The sequence below is a fragment of the Abrus precatorius genome, unplaced genomic scaffold (assembly GCF_003935025.1).
Source record: "Abrus precatorius isolate BTA unplaced genomic scaffold, Abrus_2018 Scaffold7, whole genome shotgun sequence".
Classification (NCBI taxonomy): domain Eukaryota; kingdom Viridiplantae; phylum Streptophyta; class Magnoliopsida; order Fabales; family Fabaceae; genus Abrus; species Abrus precatorius.
Genome location: NW_020874417.1, coordinates 9,909,414 through 9,930,414, shown reverse-complemented (window position 1 = coordinate 9,930,414; position 21,001 = coordinate 9,909,414). Strand labels below are relative to the sequence as shown.

General features: G+C 29.1%; 1 protein-coding gene across 1 annotated transcript; it reads right to left on the bottom strand.

The window, feature by feature from the left end:
* Positions 1-528: 528 nt before the first annotated feature.
* LOC113871449 (protein SMAX1-LIKE 3-like) lies at positions 529-18,765 on the bottom strand. Its single transcript, XM_027508546.1, has 6 exons — positions 17,591-18,765; positions 17,249-17,483; positions 16,030-17,141; positions 1,368-1,443; positions 977-1,162; positions 529-582 (listed from the first exon to the last, which is right to left on the bottom strand). Exons 1-6 carry the CDS (start codon positions 18,763-18,765, stop codon positions 529-531), a joined length of 2,838 nt encoding a protein of 945 aa, XP_027364347.1.
* Between the last annotated feature and the right edge of the window lie 2,236 nt (positions 18,766-21,001).

The following is a 21,001-nucleotide window of genomic DNA, read 5'->3' as shown; positions in this document are numbered from 1 at the left end:
GTGTGAAATTTAATAAAAAATATTATATAAAGTTAGAAATTTTAAATATTTTTTAAACAAGAATAAATTTTATTCATTTAACTATTAAATTTTTTTTTATTTAATAAACGGGACCTAAAAACACAAAAACAACACAACTAAAAAATAGATCTAGGGACTCAAGTCTCCAAATAATCCAAATTTAAAAAAGGAATTAAAGATAGAGGAGCCTCGTCAAAGCTAAAAGAAAAAACTTACAATCAAAATCCAACTTAACTAACTAATCAGCACTTTGATTAACTTCTCCCAACACATGACTAAATCTAATAAACTTAAAATATAGTAATAAACTTCTAATCTCACTAATAAGAGGGAAACAAGGATGATTACAGTTCTAAAAGTTAACTATTAAGGATATAGGTTCTTTTGAATCACATTCTATTCAAATAAATTAGATTTCTTTATAAATGACAAGATGAAGGCCCCAATATACCGCTCATAACTCTATAGTCAGAAGGAAACACAGATCCAAGGATTTGTAGAAACCTGCTACCAGTCTACCATGGTTGTCTCTAATAAGTCATCCACAACTAGCTGCTCTAACTGCAAGAGAAACAACTTCATCCATATTTAATTTTAGCTATTGGCTCAGAGGGGGATGCTATTTGGTAAGGCACTCAGTACCCTGCCAAATAGATCCAAAATTATGGTTCACCCTGCCATAAAAGAGAAGATAACTAAAATCGGCTTTAATTTTAAACAACAAAGACTCATTACTAAGGGGAGAGTTCTGAAAAATGTCCTTATTTTTATTATTCCATAGGTTCCATACAACAAAACCAAAAAGTAATTGCCAGTAAGAATGAATGGAAAGACTGACTTTAGACAAATTAAATTTTAGCCAGCTAGGTAACCCTGTGCTAAAAAACAAAACATAGTTGTCATGAGGGATCAGCTGGATCCAAATCTGGCTAGTAAACCAGCAGTCCCTTAAGACATGAGTTATAGTTTCATCAGCATCCTTCCACCTAGAACAAGAAGGAGAGTTAGTCATTCCACGATTATATCCTTCAGCATTAGGAAGAAGCTTTCCATGAGAAATTTTCCATAAGAAAAAAATTATTTTGGGAGGGTCCTCCCATCTCCAAACCAAGTTAAAAAGGTTGCAAGGCAGAGCTTGATCCTGATCAGAACAGGAGATGAGGTTAAAAGCTAATTTAACAGAGAAAATACCATTTCTAGTGAGTCTCCAAATTGATCATTCCCCCTGCAAGGGACGGGGGATTAATTTTACTGATTAAATCACAAATATAGGTAGGGACAAGGGTCTTAATTCTAGACCAGTTCCATTGATTATTCTAAGAAAACATGGTCATCGGTTCACTAACCTTGGTATCAAGAACAGGCTGGAGTGCTAATTGAGAAAGATTATGTTGGGGAAGAAGCCAGCTATCCTCCCAAAATCTAATAGTTATACCATCACCCAAAATTCAGGCAAGTCCATTATAAAAATTCTTGCACACCAAGATAATGCTTCTCCAAAGATGGGAACAGTTCTAGTATGACACAGAACTAGGATTCTTACCAAGAGAGAAATTATACTTGTTGTAAATGACCTAGGCCCACAGATCATTTGGAGATGTTAAAAGCCTCCAGCAAAGTTTCATAATATATAAGACTTGTTCACTAGAGAGGACTCCATAAAGCCTAGACCTCCATATTTTTTAGCTCAACCTATTAAATGTCATTTTCTGCCACCTAAGGAACTACAAATGAACCTCATACATATAGTATCTATGTCCTTACAAACTGACAAGGGGAGTAGCATAGACTACATAAAATAGGTTAGAATGCTCATGATGGGAGATTGAGCAAGAGTGACCTATCAACTATAGATAAGGAATTCATTTTTCAGAGGGAGAGTTTCTTGCTAATTTTCTCAACTAGAAAAGCAAAATCTTGTTTACTAGGGTAATAAAGGTGACTAATAGAAATACCTAAGTCTTTACCAACTTTGGGAGAAAGGCTAATCTCTAACCTACTACTGATGTCTCGAGATAAGACTGGATCACAATTTTTACAGAAAATGACAAAAGATTTCTCCTTATTGATAGACAGGCCAAAGGCAGAACAAAATTCACTAAGGACAAAATTAACCACTTTAGTATTATATACATCAGCTTCAGCAATTAAGACAAGGTCATCAGTAAAACATAAATGAGATTCTAGGCCCTTTATGAGCAAAAGAGAAAGGAGTCCAGTCCCTATTATTCATTTTGTCTTGAATAAAGTAGGCTAATCTTTATATGCAAAGAACAAAAATATAGGGGAAAATGGGATCCCCCTGTTTAATTTCCCTATAAGGTTTAAAATTTTCATTTTTACTATTATTTCAAAGGATGGACATGGAGGGAGAGGAAATATAGTGATAAATGAGATCATTTAAGGCAGGGGAGAACTCAATATTTTGAATGGTGTCTTTGATAAAACTCCATCTGAGCCTGTCATAGGTCTTCTCTAAATCTAACTTAATAATCATATAGCCATTTTTATTCTTTAGTTTATTGAAAGAATGAACTAGCTTCTGAAGGATTAAGGTGTTATCTATGCCCTGTCTTTCAGGAATGAAGCTGGATTGGTTGGCAGAAATTAAGTGGTGTAGAGATCCCTTGACTCTGTTAGCTAATATCTTTGTAATAATTTTATAACTAACATTGCATAATGAAATAGGCCAAAAATTTTTAAGATGATCAAGATTATCAATTTTAGGAATAAAGGCTATAACAGTATCATTTACCTCAACAATCCTAGAAGGGTTATTAAAGATATTTGTCACAAACTCAAAAATAAAAGGGGCTGAAAACTCCCATTAACTTTTATAAAACAAAGCATGAATATGCCATCGGGACCAGGGAATTTAAAGTTTCCTATGTTGAATAAAGAGAATTTTATTTCTTCCATTGACAGATGACCATTTAGGACAGCCAACTCAAAGTCCTTAAGAGGAGGGAAAGAAGAAATAGTAATTAGAGGAGGACTATTAGGGTATGGGTCAGAATAAATGTTTTTAAAATAATTAACAGCAAGAGTTTGCAAATTCAGGAGGTCAAATTCCCAGTTGTTAGAATTATCTCTAAGGGCTTCAATAACATTTCTTTATCTGCGAATTAAAATTGCCTTATGGTAGAAACTATTGTTTCTATCTTCCAGCCTAAGCCAATTTGATTTGTAATGGTGGAGCCAAAATAGTACTTAGGAAGGGGTTATCCTTCAAGGCCAGCTTATTTGAAATTCCCCTAATAAAATTTAGAAGTCACTTCTACCTATTAAAAATATTAGCAATAGTATTCAAGTTCCATTTAGATAAGTTTTTCTGGAAACTAGTAATGTTTTCAAACCAAGGTCTAGAAGGAATTTAGGAGTTTTTAACTTGATTAGAGAAATATTTATGAGAAATCCAGGGAGTCAAAAACTTAAAAGGTTTATTATGAGGCACAAAATCATTATTATCTCTAACTTTGATTTAAAGCCCATCATTGTCATATTTTAGGAGAAGGAGATGTATAACAGAACTGTTAGGGAACAACATTCTTCAAGAGTCATTAACCACAACTCTATCAATTCTTTCCCTAATATTACCTTTATGCCAAGTAAAGAGGTTTCCTTTGAAACCAAGATCATGTAACCCAAAAACATTTAGATAATCAGCAAATTGTTGAATGAGGCTTAAACTAGCAGGTCTGCCCCCAAATTTTTCATGTTGATAGAAGATAGAATTGAATTCCTTAACTAAGCACCAAGGCTTATTTACATTAGAGCTGAAATCTGACAACAATTGTCAACACTTAGCTCTTTTACCCTTTTGGAGACTAGCATAAATGGAGGATAAGATCCAGTCCCATGGACCATTACTAATATTAAGGTGGATGGTATAACTATTTTTAGCTATGGTGTTGACTTTAACTTTTTTTGTGTTCCAACAACACCAAATTCCCCCAGCAAAACCCCTAACATCAATTTTCACTATCCCATCAAAATTTATTTTTTGAATAACCTCATCAGCCTTATTAGAGCTAATTTTAGGTTTAAATAAAGCAATAAAATTAAGATTATGTATTCTAATCAAGTCATTTATTAATCTATGAAAGGTCTTATTTCTTGCCTCCTTACAATTTCAAAAAAAGCAGTTTATAATCCTACTAGTTAATATTTGTGTCTACTCATAATTAACCCATCTTTTATTCTAATAGACTCTAATTTTTTTATTGATTCATGAGCTATTAATATTGGATCATCAGGGAGTCTATCAGTGGGAACTTGTTTCTGGAAATCATGATTCTTCCACAAAAGATCAAAATTCTAGCCTATGAGGTCTTGTATAGAGTTTCCTAATTTTGAATTCTTCTGAATAATATTTTCAAATTTATAAGGAGAAAAGTATCTCTGCTCTCTTGATCTTCAGTAGTTTCATTATATTCCATCATATCACATGGGGGCTCAATTCTCTCTAAGATTAACACATCATTTTTTTCCTTGCCTAATTTCCTAGGTTTAGAAGAAGGTCTATCCTTTTTAAAGGATCCATTTAATTTGGATCCACTTGGAGGATTATGACTCATTTTATTGCTAGTCTGGTCTCTAGTTAGTGACTTGTGATTAACTATAGAATCCTTATTACTTAAGTTATCTGAGTCTCTTATCTGGTTTTGAATCTGGTCAAAGGTCCCAAGGATATCAAATCTAGATCCTAACTGAGGTTCTTTTTTCCTACCAAGGTGCCCAGGAGTACTTGTTGTGTGAGGGGAATTGATTCTCTTCCTGAAGGGTTTTTTTACTAGAATCCATGGACCAAATTGATCCTTTTTTAAAAAGAGGTGTGCTCTTGATTAGTCATTAACATATCCTTAACTACCTCAGGGTTAGTCACTTCCTTTTCATCCTTAGTAGATTTATCACTTTTATTTACATTATGCTCTATCACATTGATCTTGCCTATGCCCATATTTCCCACACCTGAAGCATATAAGATGTAGACCTTTATATTTCACTCTAAATTCATGGTCTAGGACTTTAAAGGCTGGCACAAGCTTCCTCCTTAGGCCTATTTCTATACAGATCCTAGCAAATTTTCTTCTGGATACTAGGAAAGTGTGGGAGTTAACTTTTAGTATAGAACCTAGACAATTTCCTACTTGCCATAAAAACTTATTATTATAGAGTTCCAAAGGTAGGTCAGGTATACCCACCCAAACTACAATCTTTTGCAGGTTTTAGTCTTTAAAAGGTAGTGATCCAGGATTAGCTAGGATCCTTTGAACATAGCATGCTTATAGTCTTTTAGGCTTTCAAACTTGACTAGAAAAAAGTCGTTATTGAGGTTAAGAATTTTTAAGACTTCCTCCTTCCCCCAAATATTACCTAGTTTCTGATTTAGATAACTAAAGCTAGCTGTTTTACCTAAAAAGCTTCACAATTAGAGTTAGCTTCCAGGGAGAACACCAGTTTTCATAATCATCTAGCAGAATTTTAATATTAGGGCATAACTCCCTAGGACTATCAAGAATATCATTCCTTTCATCATATTCAAAAGAGGTATTAAACACATCCAATATAGATTTTAGTATTTTTTTCATTGGTCATAGCTAAATATAGGTCATTTAACATCATCACAGCGTATATCCTTTTGCATGTCCAAGATCACAACCTCAGTTGAGTCCTCTACGCCTCTTTTAATATTTTTCTTACTACAGTCTAATAGATACAACTCTTTTGTAGATTGCTTTTCAGTTTCATGTTGCTCTATTACTTTCGGCCCACTAAAGCAGTGGAAAAAAAGTCACACACCTTTTCTCATAAACGCTTCAAAGAATTGATTCATACATTGAAAACTTCCAATCCCCGCTGGCCGACTAGAGATAGAAGACCCAGCAACACCTTTCTTGCTGTCTTGAAAGGAAAAGAATCTAAGATTCTTGGAGTCTTTAAAAAATCATGTGATCTTTACTTATTTAACTATTAAGTTTTATAAATTCATAATGTATATAAAGTATATTAAAAAAATTATTATTTACTAATATAGTAAAAAATTGTCAAGTGTTAAAGATAATATCTATTAATAAATTCTTTTTAAGATATTTCAATTCGATGATGGATAGTTTATAAAAAATATTAGGATAATCAATTTATATTTTTAACTTATAAGTTCTACAAAAATTGTTATTTAATAATTTTTAATTTTATATAAACTTTAATATAAATATTTATATTTATATTTATAAAAATATTTTATTACTGTTTATAAAATTTTAAATTCTTTGTAAATACTTATGTTTATATTTATAAAAAAAATTCATTATTTTGTATAAATTTTAAATTTTTTTATAAATATTTGTGTATATTTCTAAAAGATATGAGTTGAGTGTACTCCAAATAAAAGAAAGTTTATCCTCTCTAAAGGAAGTTACATATAATGGGTAGCCCTATACTCTTCAAGATTATGTCATATCTTTTCAAGGTAAGGGAAACTATATTTAGTTGGTAGCTTTCTTTGTTTATAAGGTTTTAATTTTTAAGTTTAAACAAAGGCCTTCGTCTCTAAACTAAAACATAATGATGAAGAATCAGTCAAAAGCTCAAAAAAGTCATGTTTATAATTTTTTATATTTTTATTTAAAAATTATATATAAAAATTAATAAAAAAATAATTTTGAAGTGTATTTTTATTTAAAAATCCTTAAAAATTTTCTTATTTAAAACCAATATGTTGTTGGAATTTTTTTAAATGAAATCAAATAAATACAAAATTTAAAAAATTCCTTGTTTTGTAAAAAACTTAAAATATGTCATTTTCTTTTACCTTACATAAGTCACTCATACTTAAGCATATGTCATCTTTTTTATAGTACGTAAGTCGCAAATGCAAAAGTCATTTCAATTTGGTGCAACTTATGCTTGAGTACGACTATATTGGTTATGAGTACACCTCATCCTCAACCTAAATTGTACAAAAGTTGCCTTGTGTTTGCGCAACTTAGTTGAGGACACTCAATGTAACATAAAACCTTCAAAATAATTGTAATATTGGAAGAAATATGGCTAAAAGTTATTATACATAAGTTATATTGTAGTAGTTATGACATGAGAATAATAGGCATATAATGGAGATGTTATATAGGTTACCCATAACGATTTGACAAAGTGTGATCAAGTACATAAGTTATCTAATTTACATTGATAATAATGTGAGTATAATGTTTCATTTTTAAGTCTGATTTCTAGATATTGACATAATGGAAATATTTTTAAGTCTACAAGAATCTCAATTCAGCTTTGGAGGTTCTAATCCTAAGGATTTAGTTGTTAGGGTGTCATTTGCCTCAATTTAGGGCTTTAGATAAACATCAATGTCAAATCTTGGTTGTATTAGGCCAGAATCATTAGTAACAACACAATGTATTTGTGTTTCATCCACAATCAATGAGACAAATTATAAATTACAAAGAAAATAGATAATAAACAATGTTTATTACTTAAGTTACCATAAGGATTCATTTCATTTGTAACAAGTTCAAGCTTAAGGTTTCTTAACTCATTGTCAAACTCTGGAAACCACTGATAGATTTAATTCTTAGAGAGAATTAGTTGGATAGAGAAATTTTTTATCATTGCCTTTCATATACATGTCATCTAATGTCCTTTGCTTCATTTACACTAACAAGTAATCATGTGAACGAATTAATGGAAGGTAACATAAGACTTTGGCGGTGGTCCTTTTATACTCGCATTATAACTAGAATCACCATAATTTATTTTGTAATGTAAAACTCCACAAATAGGGCACTTATGCAACCATTAATAATTTTCTATACAAAATATAATTATTAAGACAGACATGTATCTTTTTATACTCCATATTTATTGGACATGATATCTTCTTTACTTCATAGTTATAATATAGAAATGTATTATCTTCTAGAAGCTCATCTTTCAACAACTGAACAATTCAGTATAACTTTTATCACTTCATCTATTTTTTACTTTCAAGTTAACTAGTTTTCACATTGCTGAAAACTGCACGACATTATTACACCTTGGATATAAAGACTAGTTCACAACTCTACACAAATTATCTAAAACATGTGCTCTCTCAAAAGACTATTGTCTAATGCCACATATCAAATCTTCAAGTTCATTGATAATCTCTATATCAACCTTAGTTATTTGGGAAACGTTGGACATCTTTGTATCATATCCATCTCATATAAATGTTACAAAATTAATCACAAAACATATGTTCTTTATTTTCTTAACATTCACCTCTCTTAAATTCAAACAGTTTATACAAGGATAACAAAAATATCATTTATTATTAAGTACATTTCTGTTAGCAAATTTCAAAAACTCTTCCAACTCATTCTTATAATCTTCATATGTGTGTCTAATATTTATCCAACTATGATTCATAGCTACATAAATAGGAGAATTGAACAATTGTCTCCCAACTATGATTTGTAACTTTTGATCTTCCTTTCATTGGGTATGAACTTATTTCACCCATGAAAGTTTTTCCATCTAGCAATTATCAAAATTTTTTTGAATCTCATATATTACACTTGATAAAGTTTTGGCAACATTTTATATTACTCTTCAAATACACAACTTAAAAGTGGTATATGTACTACAAGTAAGCATGCACCCAGAGAAAATACAAAGTTTAGAGAACTAAAATTTTATTAAGTATATTATACAAGAATCATAAAACGATTAATATTTATTTGATGAAAAAGTTTGTTTCCAAATTGTCTAACTTGAATAATTCAATATTCAATACATTAAAGGAGGAGTATTGTATTAAATCTCAAATAGGAAACTAAGTTTTCACTTAAAAACAAAAAACAATAAAAAAATTCTTAACATAATCTAAACATATCATCTTATTTCATAGGAATAATATTAAAAGGAAACAACATAGTTCAATCAATGATATCATCATCATAGCTTATTCAAGATTATGATTTTGCATAAAAGATATGCAATGTCATATCTTCACCAATTCTACATGCACAGAGTAAAATACTCAGCAAAATTTTCATGAAAAGTTGTCTACTATTATTGATGAATTTTCTTGACTTGAATTTATTAGTTATAACTCATTAGTAATTTTAATTAAGAAGTAAAAATAGAACACCTAATGACTAAATCGAATTGGGAAAAGTCTAGGCCACAAGGGAATATGGGTGATGTGTCACGATTTTTCGTACTAACTTGGAAAGGAAGCTAACTACTCGACCACAGATCACATCCAAAAATTTTGCAACATTTAGAGGCTATTACCCAAAATACAAGCCCTTTATGGGAGAATAAAATTTTAAACATAGGAATCAATAAAAACAAAAGGCTTCAAGGATACAAAAATAAGGAATCTTGACTAAGTCAAGTTATCTACACTTTAATATAGCTAGAAAATAAGACACATAAGATAACCAAAATCAACCTAATTAGATAGCAATTTTGTCTAAATTAGTGTAACACAAACTCGCTAATTAGAATCCAACTAGGAAGTAACCTAAGTCAATTACACGTTCAAACTAAATCTTTCAAGGGAATCGTACATTTTGCAAACTAAGATAAAGGTTAAGGATTGATAATATGCTAGCATATGTGTTTAAAAATATCATAGTTCACACCTCTAAAACTGTATCGCAACAAACCAACAATCCAAGAAATTTAATATCTTTTTTCTCTTGCAATTATCAACTAAAACAGCTAAAAGAAGGTACTTAACCCTTTCCTTTTTAACTTTTAATACATTTTAACCACAAAAGTCACCAAAACATTCCTATCCCACCTAGATTTTCACACCAAACACAAACAATTTCCAAACCATTACTTATGTAAGCAATTTCATAAACAAAAAGGAATTTTTACTAAAAGCTAGCTTACTTTTCACCCTAATATATACTATCACCATCAACTCGATCTTTATAGGTCATTCAATCTTTTTATTAAATATAACATATGCAATGTTAGAATTACCAAATAATATGTCATATAAATGTTCACAATTCAAAAAATAATAATAACAAAAAAATAATATAAATAATAAGATATTCACAGTTCAAATACAACATGCTATACATATAAATGTCTCTACAAATTTTAAAAATGGAAAATATCATACTAACTTGAAATGTCAACTAGTTCCTTCCTAGCAGCAATATTTTGTTCCAAAAATTAAAAATGATGTCAAGATTCTCATTAACAAACCACATATCAAATCAAAAGTAATAACAAAATACAGTAAAAATATAACGAGAGCAATTTACATATTAATGATGAGATTTAAACCAAAAATAATGTTTATATGAATTGTTGCATGAGAAAGGTGACATTGTGTTCATAAAACTAATACTGATAATCAATTTTCTACACAGGCCCGGTTTTGAGGGTAGTTTAGAGGTGCGATCGCCTAGGGCCCAAGCTTAAAAGAGGCCCAAAGTAAAAATCGTGTCCTACTTTTACTTAAAAAAATTTCAGCTATTACAGTTTGTAGTTGAAAAAAATAGAAAAAAAAATTAATTTCTCGCACCTCACTTGCTATAAATGTAGTCGACTCATTGATCTCTATAGACTTAAAACTTCATTTAATTCTAAAATTTTACTATTCTTAACATTAAATCTCATAGAGAATTTTAGTTTTTTTTCCAAAAAATTATATAGTTATTGAGTTTGTCCAATTTGCAGATTGTTATTTAAATGTTTTAATCAATTATAGAATTTTTTTACAGTCCCAATGACTATATGATCAACTGAAAGAAGTTTTTTAAAGTTAAAGTTAATCAAAACCTACCTAAGGTCATCAATGTTACAAGAACCATTGAATGGTCTCACAATTTTATCAATCGATAAAGAATTTTTAAAAAATATTAATGTTAATGCTATCATTGATAATTTTGCATCTCAGAATGCTCGTAGAACTCATTTTTTATGATCTTATGTGTTTTTGTAGTTAATTATAGCATAAGAGTTGCTTGAATGAAAGAATATTTTTTTTTTATAATTTTATTAGAAAAAATTAAAGTTACTTAAGAAAAAGTATTATTTTAATAAAATTATTAATATATAATTTTATTTTGTTTATTACATTTTATAATTTTTTTAAAGGGCCCTAATTTTTTATTTTGCCTAGGGTCTCAAAAAGGTAAAAAACGACCCTATTTCTACATTGTTTATCAATAAAATCAATGTCAAAAAAACTTTTCACATTAATTATATAACACATTTGTAACTATATCAATTTCAAAAATATCATAATCTCATTTTTTACATCAATTACTTCTAAAATCCTTGTAAAAAAGTTCTTGTAAATTACTAAAATGTTACCATACTTTTTTTAGTTTACTTTTTTTATAATTGATTAAAATATATTATAAAATGTTTATTTTTCATTAGTGAGTATTAAGATTTTAAAATTAAAAATTACATAAATTGAAAACATAAAATAATATAATTTGTTTAAAATATCATAATATTTGTAAAATAATTGACATATTATTTTATTATAATACCATATTTATAAGTTTCATTATCTTCAATCTTATTTTTGTGAATTTTAAAATATTTAATTAAATTTTAATTATTTTACTGGATGAAAGATATTTTAAAAATATTAATTTAATTACTTTAATTTATTTAAACTATATATTCATAATTATTTTAGATTTACTTAACTGTCAATATTTATAAATAATTATTCACAACATAATACTTTGAAGAATAACTAAGTTAAATAGGTTGGGAAATAAAATCATACTTATACCTACATAAATTAAAATTTAAGTTTGAGTATTACATTATAAAAATTAATCAAGAGAAATCGTAAGAAAAAATAATTGACTACACAAATTAAAATCATACTTATACCTATATAAAAATATTTAGTTGATTGACAGTTGAAAGTTAATGAACCAACAAATTAAAATTAAGAAGTTAAAAATTTAAATCAAAATAAAAATAAATTAAAATTAAAGACTAAAATGAAACTAAAAAATAATAAAAGAACCAAACTTCAAGAAAAATATTAGAATAATAAAATATTAATTTTATCAATTAAAATAGAAAATAAAAGTAAAATTGTATATTGCCAAACATTCATCTTTTACATTTATATTCTTTTTTCTTTTCTTTCGTCATTCTTCTACTTATTTACATTTCAAATATACTGTATTCTATCTTACTAGAATACACTTGGAGAAAATGATTTTATTAACAATTCACCATCGAAAGATATAACTTGGATATTTTACTACGGAATTTACCAAAAACATTACTATAATCATTCTATTAATCCATTCTCATTATTGAAGACAATATATCGATAGTGTCCATAAAATGGGAGGACAAATTTCATCAAAGTTTATTCAATAAAATTATATATAAACTATCCTTAAAAAATCTTTTACATTGTCTGCGAAAATTTGAAACCTTCGTGAAACTTGAAGTTCCACAATCAAGGAAAGGAAGGCCTGGTTTCTTGTAAGGTGAGGAAGGAACAAACCTTTGGATCAACTTAGTAAAAAATTTAAAGCTTAAAGATCTTTGTTTTTTTTTTTTTTTTTTGGCTCCTTTTTTTGTCTCTCAAACTTGAAGGATAAATTTGTCTTCGTCATAGCTTTTATTTTTTCGACTCCCTTTTTAGGAAAAAGAGGAAAGAATCATATTTCTTTTTCTTTTCTAAGGGTTGTAATTACATTAAAGGATGAGTTAGTAATGTTTAGAAAAGCTAAAAGAGAAAAGGCATGTTATATTTTGTGTCTGGTATAGCACCATTACAGGCAAAAGGGCGTCAATATTTTTCTCCCAATAAAAATGAAGGCAAAGGTTAAAAATACTGATTTAGAAATTAAAAATATTTTTTAATTTAATATAAAAAACAATACACTCTTATAAGTTTTAATAAACTTTTAATGCAATTTTTAATAAAAACTAATATTTATTATTTTTTAATTAATGTTCCGAAACTATGATTAATAGAACCCTAAAAGAATAAATTCCTGTGCTGAAATAGGGTTTCTGTGAGTTAGTAGTACATTTGTTATTAATTGATATATTTGTTATTAATTAATTTTTTAAACATTATAAATTTTTCACATACTTGGATGTGGTGGATGAGTTTATTATTAAAAAAAATTTTATACATAATAATTTGAACTTGAGACTTTACTTAAGCAACATCAAGTTGTTTGTCACTTAAATCAATTTTCATTAGTTATTTGGAGTTTATTTGATCAAACACTTTCTCTGCTGTAAATCTCCCATTGGCTCAGAAGATGTTAGTATAAGGCTAAATTAATTAATCAAACATGTATTTAAAACATTCAAAGGATCACCGCATGTTCTTCGGGGTTGGAAGTATTGAGTTGCAATCGAATATAGTTAATTATTGTTTGGACGTATATTTTAGTACTTTCTAATAGTATTTTAGCTTAAATAGGTTTCCAATTCTAATAAAATGCCCTGTAGTATTAACTAGAAGAAAATTATTTAATTGAAATTCGCACACATAATATCTGTCCTATCTACAACAAGTTAAAAAAAAAGATATATATTTGTCCTTGACCGGTTTGATCAACATTTCGATTCATCCAACCCATAATAATTTTTTAACGAGTTATATTTTTTAAATATTTTTATACTTTATTTTTTATATCTCTTTTTTCCCTAAAAATTTCGTAATTTTTTTTATCATTTTTTCCTCATTTTTAATTTTTTTCCCAAAGAAGTCACTCAAAATTTTATTTTTCATATAAATCCCTCTTTTAATAATTTGTTACTTTTTCTCTGTTATATATTTATATAACATTTAACTTGATTTATAAAATTTGACAGAGTTGATATAAATGATGTTAAATTTACATTTTCATCTCCTTCATATTTTTAAACCTCAATTTTAAAAATCATAATTTTATAAACTAAATTTTTATTCAAAAATTAAAAAAATACTAGAAGTATCAGAAAGAACTGAATAATAATTTGTGAAAAACTAAATAAAAAAATTAAGAAAGAGAGACCAAATAAAAAAAAATTATAAAGTTTTGGAGGACTAAAACTTTATTTAAGCCTTTTTTTCATTTAATTTTACATTATATCTGTTATCTTCGTATTTTTCTCTTATAAAAAGAATTGTACATAAACACTGCAAATATAATCATGCGTAGCGTAATTTTGGTTTTATGGTTGGTATTCAACAAATAAAATGTTTTATTTTTGAAATTAGCAAGAGATCAAATGAATCAACGAACATTTGCATGAAAAATATATTTAAAGTACAATACATACATATCATTTTTTATTTTAAATCAGAATATATATATATATATATATGTATATTATGATTTTTCTTACACTAGTATAAGTCTAAAAATTCTCACACTTAATTTAAATATTTTATATAATAATTAGTGAAGTACTAAATTATAATATGTTACACGTAAATTAAATGAAAGAATTAGATTAAATTTAATAATTTTTAGACTTACACTAGTGTGAGAAGATCTTATCCTATTCCTATATATCCTTATTATTAATTTAGCAAACCGAAAGTGCTCATCCAAACTAGCGCGATAAACTTCTTAATGATGCATATACTTAATCCTGCAATTCGCTTCATATTTGAAGTTTTAGATCCTCATGCATGATCTTAAAACGGTTTTAAAATGAACAGCTTTTGACTTAGATTTATGAAAAGTGCTTTTTATATGTACTTTGAGATGTTAATAACCCTTTTTCTTTGCTGAATGCTTACGCTATGAATCATTCCTTTATATACCCTTCGAAGACCTTTAACCTTTTGACAAGTCTTATTTTCCTTAAAAGACTTGTTTGAACTGTCCATGACATTTATTGTTTTTGTTCAACAAACTGTCCACGAGATAAAGTTACTAGAATGAACAAGGTGCAACAAAGCTCACATGCTGCCACTTACGTCCAGTAAAACCCTAGCTTACTAACACACACTAGGAAGAAACAGATCAGTTAATTTTTTCTCATTTATTAAAATTACCTTTATGTACTTCATCATTTTAAAAAAAATTTATGTAACTTATCTAAAAATTAAGGTATATAATTTAGTTTTCACTTTTAAAAAATTTGAATTTTTTTCATTTACTAAAATTAACTTATGTACTTCGTTACCTTAAAAATTTTCTTATTTAACTCATCTGAAAATTAAGGTATATAAATCAATTTTAACTTTTAAAAAATTTGAATCTATTTTATTTTATATTTTTCTCCTATAAATATTTATTGATAGTTTATATCCAAATTACATCATAATGATTCGTATGAGAATGTAAAAAATAAAAGAAGTTAATTTTAATTATACAATAATGCATAATTTTTTTATTTATTTATAAATTTATATCTAAATTACACAATAATATATTATATAAAAATGTAAAACGTTAAAAAGTTAATTTTAATGATAGAAGTATGCATAAATAGTTACATACACTTTGTTTTAGTGGAAACTAACGTTAACCATCTTTATAATATTAAATAGTTAAGAATTGATCTTAGATGATATCCCGACACCGCTGAATATCCAGAAAGAGAAAATAATTTTAATGCAAAATTGTTGAACTTTCTGTTCCATGCTTAAACATCAATACATAGTTAAGTAACAATATAAGCAAAAAAATGAAGTTTAATTATGTGGTTACTTAACTATATAAGTCATTAACAGATACCTATAAGCAAACTATATCATGAAAAAAAGAAGAGTAGATTACTTAACATAACATATACACAGATGCTTCATAAGTTTACCGTCGCCAGCCAAGCTTTAAAATTGAACATAAAGCTGTACCTCGATAACAATATCGATTTCATTCTTTCTTTCCCCCAAACATGTATCTAACTAATTAAGCAACAATAATAACTAGAAAATATACATATAACAAAAAGTTATCATCCAAACTAAACAAAGAAAATTACATCTCCTTCTAATATCACAGTTCTAGTATTTTAAAATTAATTTTCTTATCTACTAACTCTAGGATCCCAGCAGTGTCTCCACCTAAAGGCACATTTTGCGCTTCAACTTCAATAGCTATGTTGAGATCCAAAGAGAGGCATGGAGTTTTCTCCTCCAAGTTATCAATATTCCCTTTCCCTATGATTCCATTAGTTAGAGAAGTTCTAGCAGGAGAAGAGTCTCTTGACACTGAACTAAACCTTTCACAACTGAAAATGACAATAGCATCTTTGAGAGGTACAAATTCACCACCAGGAATTGTTATACTTCCACTTTCAATTGCTTGCTTAACACCCTTTTGGGAAAAGTGATCAACTTGCTCCAAATCTTCCATGAAGAACACCCTATGAGGATTCTCATTCACCGCTTCCCCAAATCTCTGAAGATAACTGCTACCAAACTCATCTCTTGGTCTTTTATTTTTGGACTCCTCATGAGTGGAATTACTATAACCTCTTGTACTAGAGAAACTGCTTATACCAATGACAACAAAGTTACCATAAGAGCCAAAAACAGCTTTTGCCAACTCTTTTGAGACCACTTCTTTTGCATGAGAATCCACACCTAGAAAGAGCATCCAAGTTTCTTGTCTATCATCTCGCTTCACCAAGTGATTCCCTCCTTTTCTCATTCCTGACCTGCAAAGAAGGACAGTGCTTGAGATCTCCTTAATTATTTCTTTCTGTTGCGGAACCTTTTTCTCCAATGCATCACAGAGAATCTTCAGATTCTCATCATTATGTTCATTGACCATTTGAGTGCTATCCAAACCTTCCACTGCCTCACTTGAAGAAGCAGAGTTGGGGCTAGAGTTAGGATTTGACAGAAGATCTTGCTTAGGGACATTGCTCTCTGGCATGAACATTATTAAGTTTCCTTCATCGCAATCATCTCTAACAGTAGTCTCAGTGTGTAAGTCACATTCTTTAGGTACTTCGTTTGCTTCAGAAATGACTGGCCAAATTATGGGACCCAGATTCAAGCTACACTTTCTCTCATGTGAAGAGACTGAAGTATTAGGGGATGAGGGAGATGACGAATCAAACAAAAATTGTTTCTCAAGCGCTCCATGTACTGAATTGCAGAACGAGTTCCATTTTTTACAGATATCTCTAAGCTTATGGTTTTCCTGGTTCAAAACAAAAATACAAAAACGCGTTAGTTTCAGGACTTTCAATTTGTTCATTAATACCTTATTATTATTTTGAATTAAGAATGGTTAATTATGATACCAACCTGATCGTTCATTATGTGATGACTTCTCTCTTCCTTGCAATTTTTGAGCCATGTTGGCAAGCTAGTAGTGCAATCTTTCTTGCTCATAGTAATCATATTAGTGATTCTTTTAGCTTCTTTTTCAAAATTCAATGAACAATCTCCACAGCAAGTTAGATGCTTGCGCACTTTGGCTCTATCAACAAAAGATTCGTCCTTGAATATTACCTTGCTTCTCTCCTGAACTTGAAAATCACTGAATAGAATGAAAACAAAAACAACACTTCAATATGCATTAAATAATAATAATAAAATCATTCTAAACAGAAAGTAGAGAAATATAGAAGAATAAACTAATATTACCTATCAAAATTTAAACCAAGGCTCAGGCTACCAACTGGAACTGTAAAGGGATGAAGCTCCCAAATAGTTTCAAGGGAGGGATGACATGCTTTACACTTTATGTATGTTCTAAAAGTTGCAACCCCCATAAGCCACAGTCTACCATTCTCCCGATTTCCACTGATCAATTTTTTAAGCTCCATCACCATATGCTCCACAGAACAGTAGTAGTTTGTTCTTTGCTCACAATAATTAGACCAAAACTCAAACAACCATTTCAGATCACCCAAGTAAAGAATAAACCCTCTTCCCACATAGCTTTTCACTAGGCCTCTAAGCTCCACAACCTTCCTTTCAACTTCCTCCTTGCTAATATTCCTGAAGGAGACTAGAGGAACACTTACAAATTGCACATACCTTAACTCTCCTTCAACTTTGCCTCTCTCTAACCTTTCCATCACTCCCCTAGCTACACCCTCAGCACAAGCAAGACTCTCCCCAACAATAACAGTGTTTCTTCTCTTGCTCACAAGTTCACTCAAAGCACTAGTTACATCATCTACATCACTATAAACATGGTCTATAGACTTGATGAATGAGCCCCCAAATTGACCAAAAGATATAGATGGGGACACTTGAAGCTTATTATTGTTTTCCTTGGAGGGTTGTTGTGAACAAGCTTCCATTGAAACAGCTGTCTCAACCTTGCTTTTAACAAGGGTGCTAGAGAAACCAGCTTCTCTCATGACCCTGCTAATACTAGGGTCATCAAGGATAGATATTATGAGCTGTTCCACCTCAATCTTCAAGGCCAAAATGGGTTGCTGCTGATTCTCAATGGATCCACGGCGTTGGTGAGCTTGAGCACGTTTGAAGGCTGCAACCAAGGCATTGGAAAGTGAGGGAGTGGTTGAATACTGAGGACCCAAAATAGTGCTTGGTGTGGATGCTGGCAAACGGTTGAGGGAAACATTGAAGCATAGTTCTAGTGCCTTGTATTGGAGAGGATGAGAGTGGCATTGAAGGCAAGCTTTTCGGAGAAGGCCTGTGGAAGTTGAAAGCATGACAGTGGCAACATGGAGAGGGGTAACTTGAGCATGACCCCTTCTTGTGGCAAGATTAACAGCTTGCTTAACAAGGGTTACAGCCTCTGGTGTCAAAGCTTGTAGCTGTATGCTGCAAATTCCTGCTCTCATCTTTCCAAGTTGTTGTGCCTCCACCACAACACAATAATAATACCTCACAAGAAAATTTGCAGCTTTGGTTAGACCAAACTTAGTGGAGTTTTTTTTATTCGAAGAGGTTCATTAATATGGATAAAAAGCAACAACAAAATCTCATTGCTAGTATGAGGAAGATGCAGAAATATTTATATATAAGTCCTAGTTTAAACTAGTTCGTTTGAGGACACTAAAATATGATGAGGGTTTTGTGCCTTTCTTGTGAGTGAGGGAAATTTTGGCTTTGCATGTGAAAGTGGGTTGCATGTGATGTAGCTCTCTCTCTCTCTCTCTCTCTATGGTATGTATGTAAAGTTATGTGGATTATCAAAAGCTGCTTCTCTTCGATCTTGTGGTACTATAAAATATGTTGCAAAGCAACAAGCTTTAAACACAGTGAATGGAATAATTGCTTTTGTCATGAATAAGCTCAGAGCTTGACGATGGAAAGACAGAGAAAAAAGAGATTGAAAAACAAAAAAGAAAAGAAAAGAGGAGTGTATATAAAAGGACTGTGTTCTGCCAATAACGAGGTAGTGAGGAAAGAGGAGAGGACGTTCTGTCTGTTTGAATGGACAGTGAACAGTGGTTGTTGGCTTTTCTTTTGTCCAATCTCGAGGAGAAGAGGAATAATAATCCTTGAATGATTGATGGAATAATGGTTTATTAAATCAAATAAACAAACATGTTTATATCGAAACCATGTTCTTCAAATGTGTCTCTTGTGTATCTCTTCTAATTCATTCCAAAAGTTGGCTTTCTTGAACATTTTAATGTCTAAATCATGGATTTTTGTTGCTTGGTGTATGTGTTATATATTTCTAGTTTTATAATAAGATGATAAAATAGAAAAGTGATGTATATAGGACATGGAACTTGGTTGAACGTGTTTACTTGTTCCAAATAATGGTTTTCTGTTGGCTGATACTTGCGAGAAATAAGATGACAAAATAGAAGAATGATAGTACATGGAATTTGTTGGAGTTCGGAAATACTACTGAAGTTGGCAACAAAATGACGTGGCATTTTATTGATTTTTGAACATGCTAAGTATACCAAAGCTAAAGATAAGAATGTAAGATGCATCTATCATTCTAGGCATGTTTGAAAAAAAAAAAGTTCTACTTACCTCAATATTCTAATGAAATATAGAGTTGAATAATTTATATAATAATTTTTTATAACATCAATTTTTTTTTAAATTAATCTGAAAATACTTTAAATTATTTTTTAAAAAAATAATATTTAATTTTTATATTTTGAGAGTATTGAATTTTTAAATAGAATATATATTTTTTAAATTCTATTCAGTACATGGACCTATTTGAAAAATTTTAAATAATTTAAAAATCAGGTTATTCGTTAAATTATTCATTAACACTGAATTATTTGAAAATTTTCAATTGAACTTATATAATAAATAATATTTAACTTTTATATTTTGAGAGTTTGTGATTAAGTTCTTAAATTTTTTAATAGATTTTTTTTTTAAATTCTATTCAGTACATGGACCTATTTGAAAAAAATTTAAATAATTCAAAAATTAGGTTGTTCGTTAAATTATTCATTAACATTGAATTATTTGAAATTTTTCAATTGAACTTATATATTTAACAAAATCCTACCAAAAATGTGACGATAGCTCAATTAAAAAATTTAGAGACATACTTGCAGACTTTTAAATGCAGAGGAACTTATTTAAAAATACTCAAATTATTCAAGGACTTTCAAATTAATTTAATTTTTATTTTACTTTTTTATTATATCAATTATCTCACTCCATATGCCACTTTTTTTTCTTATATTTCTTTATTATGCAAAAAGTTGTACAACCACAAAATTATATAAGTAGTAAAGGCTTTAAATTAATTTGTAACAAGTCATTTGTCATTGTTTTATTGAAATATAAATAAAAAATTGAAATATAAAACATAATAAGCATAGATATCACTAATTTATTATTGTTATTATTATTCTTACGCAAAACAATATGATACTTTTAATAAATAAAGAGTTTCACGATTTTCTTATAACATTCATTATTATCTTATCCTTGAGTATTTATCACCTTATTAAACATATATAGAAAAAACAATTTTAAAAATGTTGAATTTAGAAAATAGACGTAGTAATTATTATAAATTTATTTTACAAAACAATAAATTTTTTAATCAAATTTCATAGAGAAAAATAAAAAAAAGAAACTAGTTAT